At 33.4% G+C, this 18694-nt stretch overlaps 1 protein-coding gene across 1 annotated transcript in view; it reads left to right on the top strand.

Moving 5' to 3' along the window:
• LOC122805519 (glucosylceramide transporter ABCA12-like) overlaps window positions 1-18003 on the top strand; it is a 201447-nt gene extending 183444 nt beyond the window's left edge. The window contains exon 5 of the mRNA XM_044075722.1: window positions 17833-18003. Coding sequence (XP_043931657.1) covers window positions 17833-17972 — 140 coding nt within the window. The 3' untranslated portion in view covers window positions 17973-18003. The remainder of the gene's footprint in view (window positions 1-17832) is intronic.
• The last annotated feature ends 691 nt before the right edge of the window (window positions 18004-18694 follow it).

The following is an 18694-nucleotide window of genomic DNA, read 5'->3' as shown; positions in this document are numbered from 1 at the left end:
GTCTGTCAGTCATTCATCCTTTAATAGTGTTTCTAAAAAGCAAAATTGAAATACATGACTTGATAACATAATATATTGAAATATTAAAGGATCATGCTCATCAGGGCAACCCTAAAAACCCACAACAAAATGAGGTGTTGGCAAAGCCATAGTCAAGAAAGCACCACTTCCATAGCCCAAAAGCAAGGAAATCCATCTAATACAAAGGTAAAAAATAGGCAACACAAAGTTAAGCACTTTCATCTGTTATCATAGTTGAACTTCCTCAGAGCAATAATGCCTTAACAATAGAATGATTAAATATACAAGTTAACTAATCACATGTACCAAAGCAACCAATGGCAAACATCCATCAGTTAATGCATCAATTAATTAAATCAATTTAAATAAATCCTTAAGTAATTTTGCATTAAAAAGATTTAGCGATGTAACAAGGTTGTAAAATCATCACAATAAAATCTATTGCCCACAAAAAATAGTGTGATAAAATTCTGTACACTAAAAATATGTATTGAAAAATATGTATTATTTCTTACTAAATTCGCTGCAGGCATATAAAATATGCACGTGGAAAGAACACATATAAGAGAACCCTCATAGTTTAGCTGCTCTTAATTTAAGCAAAGAACTTAATGATATACAATCATTCAGCCCAGGATAAACAGCTGTATTCAGTCTAACCTGCCACAATAGTTCACTTTATTCAAGTCTCCTTTCCCATGGACCCCCTCTCATGTTAACATGCACTTGTTTAAGAATGAAAAAAAAGAAACAATTTACTTTTTGTGCTATTAACTCTGTTTATACGAAGCGCTGTTTATGTTAGCCTTCAAGATGTCATTATGGTGCTTGTACACCCTCTTCTTAAGTTCATGCTCATTTTTTCCTACATAATAACTCACAAAATGATAACTATACTAATTGTTTAGCATTGCAGTTGTAACAGTGGTCAAGTCAAAACTCAGTGTTACATGTATTGAGTTTCTGTGACGTGTCCTCATGTATATATCTACAAAAATTGCACACTCCACATTTTCTCATTCTTGATAATTCATGTCCTAGTTGTATCCATTGTTTGTTTGTGCCCTCATATTCAATAATATATTTGATATTAAAATGCCTCTTAAATATAAAGTGGGGTTGTATGCCTAAAATGTTAATCATTTGTCCGTTCATTATGGTTACTCAGGATATGAATATGCAGTTTTGCCCTTTGTTGCCCATTGTACATGTAAGAGGCATTAACAAATAAATCGGTCTCATAAGTCTATATTACCTATTAAAACTCTTTATCACACGTTGTAGAACTGACATGATTAATGAATCTATAGCTGTAACAGGAATGTGCAACTCTGCAGTCAGATATTGCAAGTAACTAAACTGATGCCAGAAGATCAAAAGGAATAGCTGATATTGGGAGGTCTATTGCTTTTGACTTCACATTGTGGTAGGCTGAATACCAATGAATACTAAGAGATAAAAACTTGTAGGTATAGAGAGGTGGGCTGCATCATTCTGGTATATGGGAATTGGACCCCAAACCAATTAATGAGCTCCAAATATCAATACATTTCAGGGCATGAATATGAATATTATTTGAGCAGCAACTAAATATATTCTGTTCAGAACAATTTTAGCTTTATTAGAAAAAAAATAAGAAAAATGTTGCTTCATAAGTGGCTTGAAAAATGTTAGGTCATCTTCTGGGTAATATTTGTAGATTGCCCCTAGTAAAACAAACACATAAACTGGCACTCTAAAGTCTGAAGTAGTTAGATTCATTTAAGAGACACAAATAACTTTCCATTCAAAATATTATTCTATTTTGAAACAAAACAAAAAAAACAAACAATGCAACCTGTGGCCCATAGATAATGTTTTGTTTTAATTATTTTTAATAAACTTCTTAATGAAAATCTTAGTTTCAAATATTATAGATACAATTACAGCTACACATAATATGTATGTTATAATACATACACGGACACTCACTCTGGTCTTATTAATTTAATCCAGACTTCCCTCGAGTGAACTGTTAATTAACTGTTTTAGCCCACATCAAGAGTACTTCCCCCATTTTGATCCTTTTTACCATTTTGTCAAGTGCTTAGGAGGGACAGACTTTCTGTCTGTTTCACCTTGCACAGGCCATCTCAGTAGTAAGGGTCATTCTTCACTCATCTATCTGCTGTAACATGTGTCCCCTAGTTTTTCATGTCTAAATATTGATAACTGAGCAACCATGTATTAAAAATGCTGTCTTGATCTCCTGTTCAGCACCCTTTCTTATATTTCTTCCTACACATCTACCAAATTTAATAACTCAGTAACCTCTCGTACCCAGTTAGATTTCCAGTGTCCAGTGAACACCTTTGTGCAGTGCTATAATTAAATTCAGTAACTGTTTATTATAAACAGCCGTTCTCTAATCCTTTCCAGGCCGATCAGAAATGTCACTAATGTTAAAATTATCTCAAAAAACAAATATTTCTCATAATAATACTTCATGTTCCTGTTTAAATAAATGCAATCACCTACAAGTCCAAAACATGCAAACCAAATCTTTTGCCTTCCTTGAAATACATCTCCACCATTCACCTGTTACCATGTGGAAATTATATGTAGTTTTGTGGCAAAAGTACAGCTGTAGGTATCTCCAAGCAAAAAATGTAAAATTGCTTTGATTTCACCACATATTTTGTTGCCCTACATAATTGGTACCACACTTTATACATGATCTACTCATTACCCGATTACCCTAGGCCTTTAAAATTTTGACCACAATTCCACTCTCAGCTGTCCTACTAGTTTATATATATATATATATCTCACAAATTTTCCTGTCCCACTCCCCTTCCTTCTCTTGATTAACCAATGTATAATCAGTAGAATAACTTTCTGTTTGACTTTATTCAATTCCATCTAATTGAACTCTTGTTCATAAACTCTGTCAGTATAGCCAAATGTTTTGAAGTAGCTAATATTTCGCATTTCCATGTCAAACCACACCGTACTTTGACCTTTTGGTAAAAACAGCTCTAATCTTTATTAGCTCTCTTCCATGCCCCATATGTATTCCTATCCTGCCAACTATTTGATATTGTCCAGTTGGAGTAAGTTCTTGAAGCCATTTCTTGTACTTTCCACTTTTAAAAGCTCCAACACATTTTACAGCATGAACTTGATTAGCAAAATAACTCTTCTTTGCAGCTTCTTTTGGCACCAAATCTCAAAAATAAATAAATAAAATTGCCCGCCTTTGTCCTATTCTTCTTTCATTTGTCCAGAGTTAACTCCTTCCATCTTGAAAGATATGAGTATAACTGACACAACTAATATTACTTCCTCCAATGTACCCTAACATTAACCTAGAAATCAGAATCCCCCCTGTCCCTCCATGCTACTTAAGCAATATTATTATAGCCTATGCCACCTTCCATCTACTTCCATGCTTAAGAACTCGATTGACCAATTTTTGATTTTGGGAAGAAGCTCCACTTGTAGGCTCACTGTAAAGGCTTGAATATATGCAGTAATTAGTGGAACACAAACATCGATAATATTTTCTTATATGTTTCTAAACCTAGCAGTTTCTGTTTTATGAACATATCCACTACTTTTACCATTAAAGCTTCATACATTTATCTTACTGAAAACTCGAAACAAATTTATAGCCATATTCCCAGCTACCTTAGCCTGACCATATTCTATAAATATGAAAATTACACACTAGGATTTTTACTTTGGTGGTACTTATTCAACAATGATTTTATTTTATTTACGTTTACTTTATAACCAGAACACTGTCCAGAATCTTGCAAAATTATGAATACCTGCTTCAAATCATTTTGTGGATCTGCCCTAGTCAAATATTATGTGCAGACATTGAAGCTGTCCTTTGCTTCTCCTCCACAGATGTAACCATCAAACTCTGAGTTTCTTATTAACTAATGGCTTTACTAAATTCCAAACAATAAAGAGTATGGTAACCAACCTTGCTTTATACCTTAGTCCAGCTCAAATATCACTGAATACAGGCTAATATTTTTTCTCTTGCTTTTTACTCATTATAAATTTAGATAACTAGATCGCTAAACTCACCTGCAAACTCCACCTTTTGGAAAATGTTCAACAAATCCTGCTAACTTTATCAAATGTCTTGTCTGCATTGTTTAGTTTATATTAATTGCTTCCCAGTAATCATTGCCTTCCAAATTAACAGGGGTTTTATTATTAGAGTATCAAACATTCGCTACCCTTCTATGAACCTACATTGATCCACATGTATCAGCCTTGATTGAAAGGCAGCCAACCTGGATGACAAAATGACATTAGACACTTTATACTCATAACTTAAAACTGAAATGACCTGTAAGAAGATGATTCATGACTTTGCCTCTGCATTGACTAGGTGATGGTTTGCTTCTTAAAACCTTACTTATTAGTGTTACCCATTTATTTATTAACTTTGAGCCACTTGGCTTTCATTAATAAACTGCTACCCAGTAAATCCCTAGCAATTTATCCACTGCCTGTTTCCCCACAACCTCGTTTTACCTGTTTGATTGTTAATGGTGCATTTTTGACTGTTATTCACATATTCAAATAAGTGGGCTGTCTCCCTAATATTGTTCTGTTTGTCATTTATTTCATTATCTTTTGTAGTATAGATAGTTTTCAGTCAATTCTCCTAAAACCCAAACAAAATAGACCCATTGGATTTGTTTTATTTTTATCTGTTCCTCCCATCCTTAATCCTAAAAATTACATTTACTGTTGCCTTAAATGCAATACTAACACCAAAACCAACCTTGACAAATTATCAGAATACAAACTGCTAATTGCTGCCATCTGTTTGTCCAAATACTTGGTCACTGATTTTCTTCCCTTTTCAAACCTTCATCATTTTACCTTCCTTACCTTGCAGTCTAATTATACCCCACTTTGTCTCCTGAAGTCTTTCTTTCTTTCTTTCTTTCTTTCTTTCTTTCTTTCTTTCTTTCTTTCTTTCTTTCTTTCATCCTTTCATCTCCATCTCAGAGACATGCTTCTTTATTATGTTTTTCACCTCAGCTTTTATCGCATTCCCAGTCTACAGGGGCTTACATCTTTATCTTCCAAAAGTTCTCCATTAAACATTATTCTACCCATCTCCTTGTGTTCTCATTCTTCACTGGATAACTCAGAAATGTATTTGTTTTTTCCACATGTATTAAACTTTTACCCTATATCATTATATGTACTGGAACATGGTCCAAAAGGAAAAATGGTCCCACCTGTTGTCCCACCTGCTTAGAAGAAAGCCCCTTCATTAAATACATTCTGTTATGTCTAGGAAAGACTATGGGCCTATTTGAGTAATAGGTAAACTCTAAGACTACCCTCATGTCCAGCAGGTCAAATGTCCTAAAAAACAATTTTTAAAAAACTCCCCACTGGGAAACCTAACACTTCATGGTCCAAATTCTACATCTTCTATTTTCAGAAGAATATACTAGCCCTCATCGTAATTAAAATTCCTTGACTAAATGCCAGAATTTGTAGAAGTAAAGCCTATGCAGATTCAAACCAATTCTATGAGATATATAGATCAACACAGAGGTAATATGTAAATGGCCATACAGGTATAGGTAGAAAGGAAAAGGTACTGAATTATATTAAGAAATGCAGAGTGCAAATAACAATGCTGCAGGAGTCACATTTCAAAGAAATGAGAATGTGAATTTGACAAAGAAAATATTTCAGGACAAATTATAAGCAGAATATCCGGGACAAAATAGGGTGAGAGTATTTTTAATAATTGCTAGAAGAGATCCAATAATGATAGAAGAGGGGAAAAAGGACAACATAATATTTAATTTCCGTTAGTAAGTATCTCTTGACAAGGGAAGCGGATTACACTGGTATTATTTATTTATTTATTTTGCATTTGGTTACCAGGAAAGTTGGACTAGATATAGGTCCTTTTTCAGCGGAGGCCCGAGGAGAAAAGTTCCACATATAACACCAGTTCATAAAGTACATTTTCACAGGTACAAAAGCATAACATTATGCACTTTACATCATATAAAACTAGGATAAAATATTTAAAAAAATACTTAAAGTTATACATTAACTAACAGTAGGATGAAAAATGGCACATTATACAGGTACAAAGATGAAACACCTAAAACTGTACAATCAAAACAATATTCAGTATGTTGTAGTATTATAATAATATAAAGTATACACCAGGTGTATATACCTAAAGAAGGAGTAACTGATGACAGAAGAGAAATGTATGAGGAGACAGACTTGCAAGATAAAGAGTATAAAAGAGCATGTTTTATACTCCACCAATAATAGCTATTATTGAACTTAAGAACATTTTTGGAGAAATAATCAGCTTTCAGCAGGGAACATCACTTATAGGTGGGGACAGAAATTAGATTTGCAGAAGTAAGGATGTATAAGGGGTCCTAGAATTGAAAACATAACTAAAGAGGATAGATTTCTAAACACATTTATGAAAATACTTAGTATGGAAGACGTGAATTCAGTAGTAGGAATTCAAGACAGAATTTACATTTTATTCTCCAAGGTACAATAACTGGGTTAGACTAGATAAGATATAAATGCAGGGTAATAAAATAAAAAATAAAAAAATAAAATAAAAATGAGACACTGGCACTTTCCCACCTACCTGTTAAAAAAGAGAGGAATTTAAGGAATGGGTACTGGAAATTGTTTGAATATTATTAGGGAAGATAGAAATTTCTTTAGAAGCTGTAGTGAGTGTGATAAAATGAAAATGGATGTTAAAATAGGGTAGAAGTAAAAGCGAAAGAGATATGGTTACCAAGTAATATTATCAAGTAGTAGGAATTATTTAGAGGGCTGACAAAGGTTAAAGTATTATAGAATAAGTGGAATCTCACAGAATAAGAAGAGGCGCATTGCAGAGTGCTAAAGAGAAAATAAGAGTGTATCGGGATAATATGCATGAGTCTAGAAAGATTGCTGTTAAGCAATAATTATTTTTATAATAACTCCAGAACAGAAACCCTTTTAACACAGTGACTTAGGCAACAGAAAGTAGAAAGGGATTTCACCAAACTTAGGGAGTCACTAACAAGAAAAATAGGTATAATAAAGGTATTAGAGATATTTTGGAAATTTTGTGAAAATTTTGTATAAAGTAGGGAAATGTAGAAATCAAGAAAGAGCACAAATGGAATATTTAAGGAAAATGTAGTTATACCTTGGTTACAGGTCCATGAGGCTCAACAATTAATACTTAGCATAGGATGAGATGAGACAAAAATAATGATGTATAATCAATCTGCAGGAAAGTCTCCAGGAACAGATGGTAGTCCTATGGAAGTTAGAAAGTTAGGAAGAAAGAAAGTTATAAAGATCTGGAAGATTTGTTTTAATATTATGTTAAAAGGAGGGGAATCACCATATTCTTGGAAGAAAGCTATTGGGGCTACAATAGCTAAAAATGGTAAAGACCTATATGATCCAGCTTTATATAAACCCATTTCAATTTTAAACCATGATTGTAAAGTATTTATGTCTATATTAGCTGAAAGAATAACAGAGGTGTTTTCAAAATTGAATGATTGGACTCAATGTGGTTTTGTGGTCTAGAGACAAACATTTGACAACATATAAAATATATAATAATATAATAGAACAATGAGGATTCAGAGGGAAGCAGAATGTCAGAAAATGCTGCTATTGTTGATGGGTCTTGATGCAGAGAATGTATTCAACAGAGTAAGCTGGGACTTCATGAGTAGGACAATTGAACTATGTGTATTTTCTGACACAATAAAAAGGTTAATTAGGAGGCTATATGAAGGATCAGAGGCAGCAATTAAAGTTGGAGGGTTCCTCTCTGATAACTTTTGTTTGAAAAGAGGAATCAAGTATGAGCACACTCTTTCCCCCGTGTTATATACTTTATATTTAGAGCCAACGACAAAGAAAATAAGCAACTCAGAAATTCAAGCATATAATTGGTATGGTAATCAAGAAAAGTTAGCAGATGATATTATTTTATACCTGATATATATAGAAAATGACCTCTCAGTGTTGTGAAACATTTTGAGTCAGTATCAAGTCTTTTTTGGGGTATAAAATTAATGAAAATGAAACAAAGGCTATACTTGTAAATTAGGTTCCCGCACATGAATTGGTTCAGCAATACCCATATTTATGTAGACACAGTAAAGTAAAGTACTTCTGGGTATAGATTATAAAGACTTTTTTATGCCAGCTAAGTACATGTGAGAAGAGTCTAAATAAAAGATTGTACAAAAACTGATAAACTGGAAGCTTTTGTTTATGGATAATGAAGAACAAGATACAAGCAGTGAAAATGTTTTTATTCCCTTTAGTTTTGTATACAGGTCAAGCATAATTTTATCAACCAGAGGAGAAGTTGTGGACAATAATTAATAATAAGTTGAAGGAATTTATCTGGGAGATAACGAGGGTGAGAGGTAAGTGGGATATGTTGATCCTTCAGATAGAACCAGGTAGTTTAGTGTTACCGTATTTGAAGGGATGTTTTAGAGCTACACAATTAAGTCACATATACATAATGCAAGCTGAAAGCTATAAAGTGGAAGCAGGGAGGAAATTCAAGAAATAAGGACAGAGGGGGATTTTCGATGCAGATTCTTAAGGAAAACAATAACAGCTATACAGAATATTAAGATGAAAGGTTAATTGGTGGCCCAAGATAGTGGGCTACAGACACATTGCTTTACAAAGTCCATTGAACATGTGGGAGAAACAGACAAATGTAGGTTTTGTAAAACAAAACTAGAAACAGTCACCCACCTCATTGCTGGTTGTGACATGTTAATGGCAGAAGTACTGTATACTGAAAGGTATAATAATGTGGCAAGACTGTTACACTGGGGATTATGTAAACATTATGATACTGAAGTAGCTGAAAAACACTAGAAACATGATCCACAAAACATCATAAAAATAATGAAGTCTACATCACATGGAATCACCCATTACCAACAGTTCAAAAGATAGATGTGTGAAAACCAGATGTAGTGGTCCATAAAAAGAAGACAAAAGTAGCATTGATCATTGAAATTGCTATACCCATTGACTACAGTGTCTTGCATACAGAGAGACACAAAGTCATAAAATATCAGGATTTGCAGGCAGAAACAAGAGTAATGTAGAACAAAGATACCCAGACAGTTCCAATAGTAGTAGGAGCAACACATCTTTTAAAAATAAATCTACAATCATATTTAGATATGTTACCAATACATGCAACTCCATACAAATTGCAAAAGGAGTAATTACTGGGCACATTATGGGTGCTGCAAAGAGCACTTCTGGCTTACATCAAAGATTGAAATGATACTGATTTCATGAACCTTAACCATATTTTGACTTGGGAATGGGGTCCACTCCTGCCACGGTAGAAACCCAAAAGACTTGGAGAAATTAAAAAAAAAGCAAGAATTATTACATTTGTAAATTAGGGGAAAGTATTCCAAAAACTAAGCCAACACTAGAATGGAGAAAGGAGATTTTTGCCAAAAGGGATGGCTGCAAGTAGGGATATAGAGAAGAAGCAAGACGCTCTGGAATTTATTGGAGAAAGCTGACAAAGGAATCAAGGTACTGGGAGCAAATAACAAGAGAAAGAAAGCTAATAGAATGTGATAAGGTCAAGAAGACATTTGGACTGCAGGCTAGAGACTGCCTTCCCTAGCAGAGATTTATTTATCTATTTATTTATTTATTATTTATTTATTTGTCTTTTGTTGACTGGATTAGTCCACTGGTTTGGAGGCCCATTTTCAGTGGAGACCTGAGGACAAAAGCTCCACACAAAGAACAGATTACACAGTTTTATATCAGCAATGAGAATTTGGGTACATGACTACAAACATTCATGACATATAAGAAATATAGTACAAAGTATCATCTAGTCATGCAATAATGAATATTAACAATTCATATAAAATCAGCAGGGATAATAGCAAAAAAATTACAATAAAAAGTAGATTTCCAAAAGGACAAAGAGAAAAGCTCTTTAAATGTTATTAATGATTAGATCAAGTTAGTGGAGGGGAAGAAGAGATATTTAGTAGAAGGGTAGAAGTACGGGGGGGGGAGTTAAGAAGGGTCAAGACAGAGAAGAGAGTAAAAATTATGCAGTTGTGGAACAGGGGGTGGGAAGTACAGTAGTACTAGTAGAGACAAGATATTGTTAGAGTGTTACTCAGTAGTGTCGCTGAGGTATCACTGTGCTGGTATTTAAGAGATATATAATTTAGGGTCAGGAATGACCACTGTACTCTATAACAACTGGTATCAGAGTACTGGTAAAGAAAAATAGATAGGGGGATCCTAAGTGAAAGACCTGATCTGATAGAGTTTTTAGTTGAATCTATTATTTATTTATTCATTTATCTTTGTTTACTGGGAAAGTCTGACTAGTAATATCCATTTTCAGTGGAGGCCCGGGGAAAAAGCTTCATTTGTTTACATGCATTATATTCATTTTCAGTTAAACACAGAGTAGTTACATTTCTGTTTACATTTATACACAAACAGTGGTTACATCTATACATTCTAAGATTTTACAGAGGTGGAAGTTAGTAAATAGAAAGTCCACGTGGAACTTAGTGGATTGTAGAGGCAGCAGTTATGTATAAAAATTGTTTTGTTATTTCATTGAGAGGTTGAGAGTATTCTGTTGAAGGAGAGTATTTGGAGAGTATCTTATGGTAAACACAAAGTCTTAACCTTGTGATGAGCATTTGCAGGACCAGGATTGGTTAAAATGTTGTTTAAACAGTGGTTTAAAAATATTGAGCTTGTCTGAGAGTTTTATCTGTGTGGGGATACTATTCCAGAGTTTAGCAACATATTGGGAGTAGAGTGAGTCTCCTGCAACATTACATGACTTACCAACTGTAGAAAGAAACCGCCAACTACTAATCGCACAAAAGGAAAGGAATCCAATGAACTCACTGGATCCAACACCGGTTACAATAAAAGCCCGTGTACTAGCAACTTTATTAAGTGTTTAATTTAAAATCCACTTTTCGTCAAGACACTGTTGCTCAACTTCATCAGATACAAACAATACACAAGTTAAAAAACATGTTACAGCAATAAGTGTCGTTTAAATTTAAATCCCCCCTCCCATGTGGCCATTAAATTTGTAGTCATTGGTACTCTTCTCCCGGCTAAGCAATGAATAATTCAGTATGCAGATGTATTTGTAATCAAAACCGCAAATATTGTGAATTAAAAAACATCTCTTCTCGAGATGTTCTAAATATGAATAATAACTGTGAATGCTTGACACTCACAACTACCCCAGTTTACGCACATACTTATAGCCCAATGCATCATTCCATGATATATCAAACAACATTAATAACTTGTCTAGCATACCATCACGTAGTGTGTAGTCCGGCACTAAGGCAAGACTCTAGATTTTTTTGAAAAGGGAATCCACTTTATGGCTAGTACGTAGTACCTAGTATAAAGTAAACTTAATGTTAACTGTGTCAATCTGAAGATCCCTAGACTTTACGTGACACATGAACATTTTTTACATACTTTCTAACAGACACTTAGCAAGCATTTACAATGTCACATCAACATAAAAGTATTAAAAATATTAAAAATATTCTAAATATGTATGAATGTACTCGCCTCTAATCTTCCAGTACTGTACCTATACCATCAAAAATCTACATAATATTGGAAAACTTTGTATATAAACTCTAAAATATTAACGACAGTAAAAAAGAGAAATAATAAATAAATAAATTAATAAAACTACATACAAATTTATCTAATAAGGTTATGTGTAGAATCTAATAAATATTCTAGACTAGCCTAGAATAAAACACTAAATTTATATAAAAGCGACAATTCTACTAAAATACTAACAAACTTATTGATACAGTAATTACTTAGTAAAATGTTAACCGTTAGTGTCATCGACAGTGGCTATGCCTGTCCGTGTCAATGATATTGTATACTATGGAAAATGCAAGTACTGGTTAATACTGTAATAAACTTACATAACTATGACTCCTTCCTGTACCTTAACGTCTGTCTTAATACTAATAGCATGTCCTAAAACAAACAAACAAATTGTGTTTTACTCTAAGGTCATAACCCACGACCTCAGTATACTTAAACCTTACTCTATATAGGTTACAATACTATTACCTAAGTAAATTCTTAAGGCGTAAGATGCACATAATAGAACTAAATTCATTGATTCCTGGATATTGACATGCATTTAATCTTAGTTGCCATATTAATTCACTTCTCTTCAGTCTCAATGAATCAGGGCCACCTCTACCATCACTGTGTAGTTGTTGAATCACCCTAAATTTAAAACTGTGACCCTCAAACTCCTTGACATGTCTAGCTAATGAATTTTCTGTCTTTGATCTACTAATACAGTATAAGTGTTCATATATTCTTTTGCAAAGTCTTCGATCAGTTTTTCCTATATAAAAAGCCTTGCATAAATTACACTGTGCTAGATATATAACTTGTTTACTTTGACAATTAAATCTACCTTTAGTTTTAAATGTTTTCTCCCTAATCATGAAATTTATACCTTCATTAATATGTTTACAATATCTGCACATATTACATTTATACATACCTGCTCTAGGATGTGCTTTCATATGATCAGACTCTAAAATAGCTTTAAGGTTACTGCCCCTTCTATAAACCACTATTGGTCTTTCTGGCATTAGGGTTCTCAATCTCGCGTCACCTGTTAAGATTGCCCAGTTCTTGTTAATAATATTCACTACAGAACTAGCATCCAATGTATATGTGCAAATAAAGTACAAGGGACTAAAGTTGGATTGGATGTTTCTCTCCATCCCCTGTTGCTGTGTATCATTATATTTCAAAATTGGTGTATAAATACCCCTATTCCTTTTATGTCGGACTTCACTCACAACTTCTTGTATCAAAGAGGCTGGGTACCCTCTTTGGGTAAAAAATGTATACAATGTGTCACATTCCTCATCGAAGTCTATGTCTCTAGAGACCATTCTAGCAGCTCTTACAAGTTGGCCTTTCACCACAGACTTCTTCTGATGTAGGGGGTGACAACTTGAATATTGTAAAAATGTATTTTAATATGTTTCCTTACGATAAATTTTTATCGCAAATGTCTTAGTCTGATGGTCCTTGCTAAGCTCAACATCTAAGTATGCTATTTTGTCCTTGTTAAATATATAACTAAATTGCAAAAAGTTTGTACTTGTATTGAAAAAATCTATCATGCTCTCTAATTCCTCTATTTTACCCTTAAATAAAATAAAGATGTCATCCAAGAATCATGTGTAGAGCTTGTTTATAAAAGGTGGGGTGAGTTAGAACATGCATTGTTTCCCAGCTTGCCTTCACTAAATTGGCAAAGCTGGCCCAACATGGGGAGGCCATTGCTACGCCAATCTCTTGATGGTAATATTTCTTGTCAAACATAACATAATTGTATGACAAAACTATATCCAAAAGTTCTTCTATTAAATGTATCTATGGCAAAGGCACCACATGTCTTCTCATCATGTTAGATACCCACTCTATACCTAAACTGTGGTGAATAGATGGACAGAGGTCCTTTACATCGATTGTAAGGAATAAGAATTCTTCATTAAAAACACACTTGTTTATTGCTTCTAGAAAGGACCATGAATCTTTTGAGATCTGTGGTTCCAAGTTAACATATTTCTTTAGAATATTGTCCACTACTTTTGCACATGAATAAGTTATACTACATCTCGCATCCACCAACGGGTGCATTGGGGGGCTGTCTACACTTTTATGAACCTTAGGAATGCCAAATAAAATTGGGATCCTAGGTGCCGGTTGAATCAAATAGTTGTATATTGTTTTATCAATTTTTGCTTCAATGTATAAATCCTCTATGAACGTTCTAATTCTTCTATATGCTACGTTCAGTTCATTTCTTGAGACTTCTGTATATGACTGCGTCTCAAAGATTTCTGACATTCTTTTGTTATAGTCATAAGTGTTCATTATGGCTATCCCATCCCCTTTATCTGGTTTCATAAATCGCATAAAACGAAGTTGAGCAACAGTGTCTTGACGAAAAGTGGATTTTAAATTAAACACTTAATAAAGTTGCTAGTACATGGGCTTTTATTGTAACCGGTGTTGGTTCCAGTGAGTTAATTGGATTCCTTTCCTTTTGTGCGAACATTACATATTACTTATTTGTAAGGAATAGGAAGTTGATACTAAAACAGAGCACCCTTGCTGGACAGCAGGCCAGTAATAAGCTTTATAGTGCAGGGCATTTTTCTGGGTGGTGAATGAGTTTGTGTGCTGTAGTTAGCTGTGAATATGTTAGGTAGTTGTGTAGTTCAGGCCCATTTAATTGCTTTAAGCTATTACAATGGGGGGGGGGGTCCTATGAGGGAGATTGGTGCAAATTTAGCTATTTATTGTTGCAGGAGGTACATTTCTTTCTTTGAATATTGTTTAGGTTTATTAGGATAGGAATGGCATTTACGACAGTTGGCAGTAAGAAAGTGGTGACTAGAGTTGTTCTTGAACATAATCTATCTAGAATCTAGAACAGAAGCTTCTCTTAAAATAGGGATAATTAGTAGGGGATATAAAATATTGCACAATAACTATAAGAATAAATCAGAGGATGTTAGAAATGATTGGCAAGAATGATAGGATAAGTAATTTTCAAAGGAACAATGGGAGAACATATGTATGGCTCCCAAGTATGCAACAAAGTCCTGAAGGTTTAGAATTTTTTCTTTGAAGTATTTGGATAGGTATTTTTAAACCCAAGGCAGACTTCAGAGAATTTTTCCTTGGGTAGATGGCAAATGTTGGAGGTGTGACGGGGAAGAAAGAACCGGCTAGGAGCTTATGTTTTGGGAGTGTGATGAGTTGGCAGACTTAAGAATTCCCTACAGAGTACTCTGTCAGCAATATTGGGTAAGCAAATGGGTGTAACTATGCAAATTGTTCTTTTGAGTTGAGACACAGGATGTGAATTGTATAAACACAGTAAGATCTTAGTAAGTTTAATTATGGTGGCTGCCAAACAAGCAATTACTAGAAAATATAAATCAAAGTCTAAATTAACTGTATGTGTAGTACTGAATATTGTAACAGAGATTAAAGAACTGGAAGTGGGATCTTTAGAAAAAGGAAGGGACAAATTACAAATTACACAGAAATAAATGGAAATTGTGGGAACAGTACATGCAGAATAATGTTCAGAATGAGGAGTGAGCTTTAAAGGAAGGCAGGAATTTAACAATTTATGTATTGTTGGACTGATAGTTATAAAAAATAACATATGTAATGCATAATGTATATAACTGGAAGCATGTTAATATGTTTTTTTATATTAATATATGTTTGCCTATGCCTATGTCTTAAATGATAATTTAATAAAGGTATTAAAAAATATCAAGGCAACATAACTTCCCTTCAACCATGTTCCTATTACTTCTATATACCTTCCTTCCATCAATACCTTTTTGTCTGGATGGCCACTGAGTTGTATAAAAAGCACCATACCTTTTTGCCTAGAGCCTAGTCCCCAAATTTTGACAGATAGACTATGGAAAAATTTATTAAAATAAATAAATATGCAGATTTAAACTATATAGAAATATAGGCAGGTTTGTAAAACTGATATTAAGATTATTGATACCAATACTTAGGTCAGCAGCAAATCACATCACTTGACCAACCGAAAGGGTTCTGAAAAGTAATGGATTTGTAGTGTTTGTATGGAGGTCAGGGGTGCAAATACCATGTTTGTGAAACAATGAGGGAAAGTATTTCACAAAAACCTGTGAGATGCTCTATTGCACATTTTACGTAACATTATAAACTCCAAGGTCATTCTGTCTTGGAACTTTTTCATACAGCTGTCCAATGGTGATGTATCAATTGTTAAATGTGATATTCCTAAAATAAATTTAAGAAAAAGTTGAAAACTGCAAACCAAGCCCAAAAACAAAACTTCTCCCTTGCATTCATAACCATAAAAAGAGAGCAAGCAAATGCTATTTTTGTGTTCTTTATCTATGGATATACCATTTATAATTTTAAGCTGTTCTGATCATTTCTATATAGAACTGTGATTTATTTTAACATTATAGAAACATAACCATTTCTGACCATCCATATTAGTAAGCATAATAATAATTAATTTGTGAGTACTTGCTACGTAGTTTTATTTCCTTAATTATCACTTTGAAATTAAAGGGTCTTTCTTCTTCTTCTTCTTCTTCTTCTTCTTCTCACATACAGACACATTTCATTCAAAGTCACAATTAGCATTAAACTGACTTAACTCATTGACTTATAATTGCAACTTGGCTACTTCCACATAACATAAACTGCAAGCAACGTTGTGAAATAACTACAAGGAAAAGATAGCTTAAAATTAAATATAGTACTGCACTGTCACAAGATTTGAAGCAGTGGTCCTAAGCTGCTGTTTTTCAAGAATAAACTAAGGTACTATAAATGAAGGTAATACACACCGAATGTGATTTATCTAAAGAAAAACTCTTTAATTTAGAGTCAAAAAGAACACCAGAGGAAAATGTGCTTTACAGATTTCTCAGAGAGATGGGATAGTTTTGCGGAGCTAAATGAATATGTCCTTATGGTGTGGTAGTCATTGCTTTAATGAACCTCCCACTGCAGGATATAAAAGCTGTTTTTTTTTTCTCTTGAAAGATATCATTGTGTTGCAAGATAACAGCAACTGGCCTTCTTGATAAATTTTTAACTTTGCATCTGTGAGATAAAGCATTTAGTCCAACTATTGATGGTATTGTGTGCTCCATTTGCACCAACTTTCCCATAGCAATAACAAACAATATATTTTGCTTCATTTATTAGAAGGAAGTGGGATAAGAAGACTGCAAATATTTCATTATTTCATACTCAGTTATTATTATTTTTTGAAACAGTCCTTCTGTTGGTTTTGAATTTTTTGAAAAAGCCAGGATTAAAATATTGGCAGTAAGAATTTTGTCTGATAAGGATTTTGTAAGCTGGATCTCCAAATTGTGAAGTTTTGATATTTGCTTTTGTTTCATTTCCTTTATATGATGGCTGAAAAGGTAGACTAGAATTTATATATATATATATATATATATATATATATATATATATATATATAGCTATCTTAAAATGTAAAAGAGAAGGGTTATTATTTTTCATGCACTATTCATTATTGTTTTCAAAGAGTTTATAATTATTTTCTAAAATATGATATCAGGATCATGGAATGAAGCTTGTTTCTGGATTGAACGTGACCTCTTTTTGTTAGGTAGCCTTTAATAAATAAAATGTTCAGGAATACCTAAAACTTAACTTTGTTTTAAATATATAACAATGCATCAAAGTGTCAACTTCACCTACGTTTCACGAAGGTAGTCATTTCAGCACTTCAGTATCCAAAATGTCTGTATAAACCTGGATGTGGTGTGGTCTCAAATTATAGTTACAAAATGATGCTTTAGCAAAAATAGACCATTTAGAATGTCTTTTAGAAAAAAAAAAATCTTTAAATAAATGAATTTAAAACATAAGCACACTGTCAGAAGATCATCTTCTTAAATGCTAGGTGACATTTAACATTAGAAAGATGGTCTGGTTTTGGTAGTAATATTCTAAGCTATGTTTTAAAAATGTATGAATTCATAATAAAAACCTATATCTACATGTCCATTTGCAACTGTCATTAGTATACTTTATTGCATGCTTACATGTTTTTATTTTTATTTTTATTTTCAGAAATATTCCCAAATCCATCTAACAAAGCAAATGCTAATGGAAGAGAAGCAACCAATCAGGACCTTACCAAGGCATGCAGATTTTCTCATGAACTAAAAGTTACTTCTCATACCTCTCTTTTGTCAATGCACATATTCTGAAAATGTCTTTTTTGCAAAAGTGTTCTATTTTTTTCAATCAGGTAATGCGCGTGTGTGTGTGTGTGTGTGTGTGTGTGTGTGTGTGTGTGTGTGTGTGTGTGTGTGTGTGTGTGTGTGCATGTGTGCATTCCTGCATTTTGGATTAAATCTTAGTCCCTGAAACTGTGAGACATCATCTCACTTTTTCTTCTTACTGAATTAAATCTTACCTTAAGTAGTGTCTTTTACACAATACTTACTCTAGCTCCTTTTACAATAACACACGTTGAGTACTTTCGTCCACAGGTAATAGCACTTCTTCAGAACAATATAAATTGCAACAGACTGAATTTTTATACCTTTTTTAGACAGTGGAAAGACAATGTATTTTGCTTTAGAGTGGTTTTATAGTTACATTATGTTATTAATTGTGAACTGCAAACACATTATTTTAAATGGAAATGTTTGTTTAGATTGTCTTGACTAGTTTTAAAAGGTTTTAAACGTTGACACTTGTTTGCGATAGAGAGGGGTTGAATAGTTAATTAGGTGATGATGTCATTAATCATTTGAGGCTGCCACCCACAGGTATAAAAATTCAGTCTTTTGCCACTTATATTGCTCTGAAGAAGTCCTATTACCTGTGGACAAAAGCGCTCAATGTGTGTTATTGTAAATAAAGCCGTTTTGCGGCACTCGACTCGGAAGACTTCTTCCTTACCTTTTTATTACTGCTTGGTGCT

The sequence above is a fragment of the Protopterus annectens genome, chromosome 6.part1 (genome assembly GCF_019279795.1).
Source record: "Protopterus annectens isolate FY-2018-M chromosome 6.part1, PAN1.0, whole genome shotgun sequence".
Classification (NCBI taxonomy): Eukaryota; Metazoa; Chordata; order Ceratodontiformes; family Protopteridae; genus Protopterus; species Protopterus annectens.
This window is presented reverse-complemented; position numbering and strand designations above follow the sequence as displayed.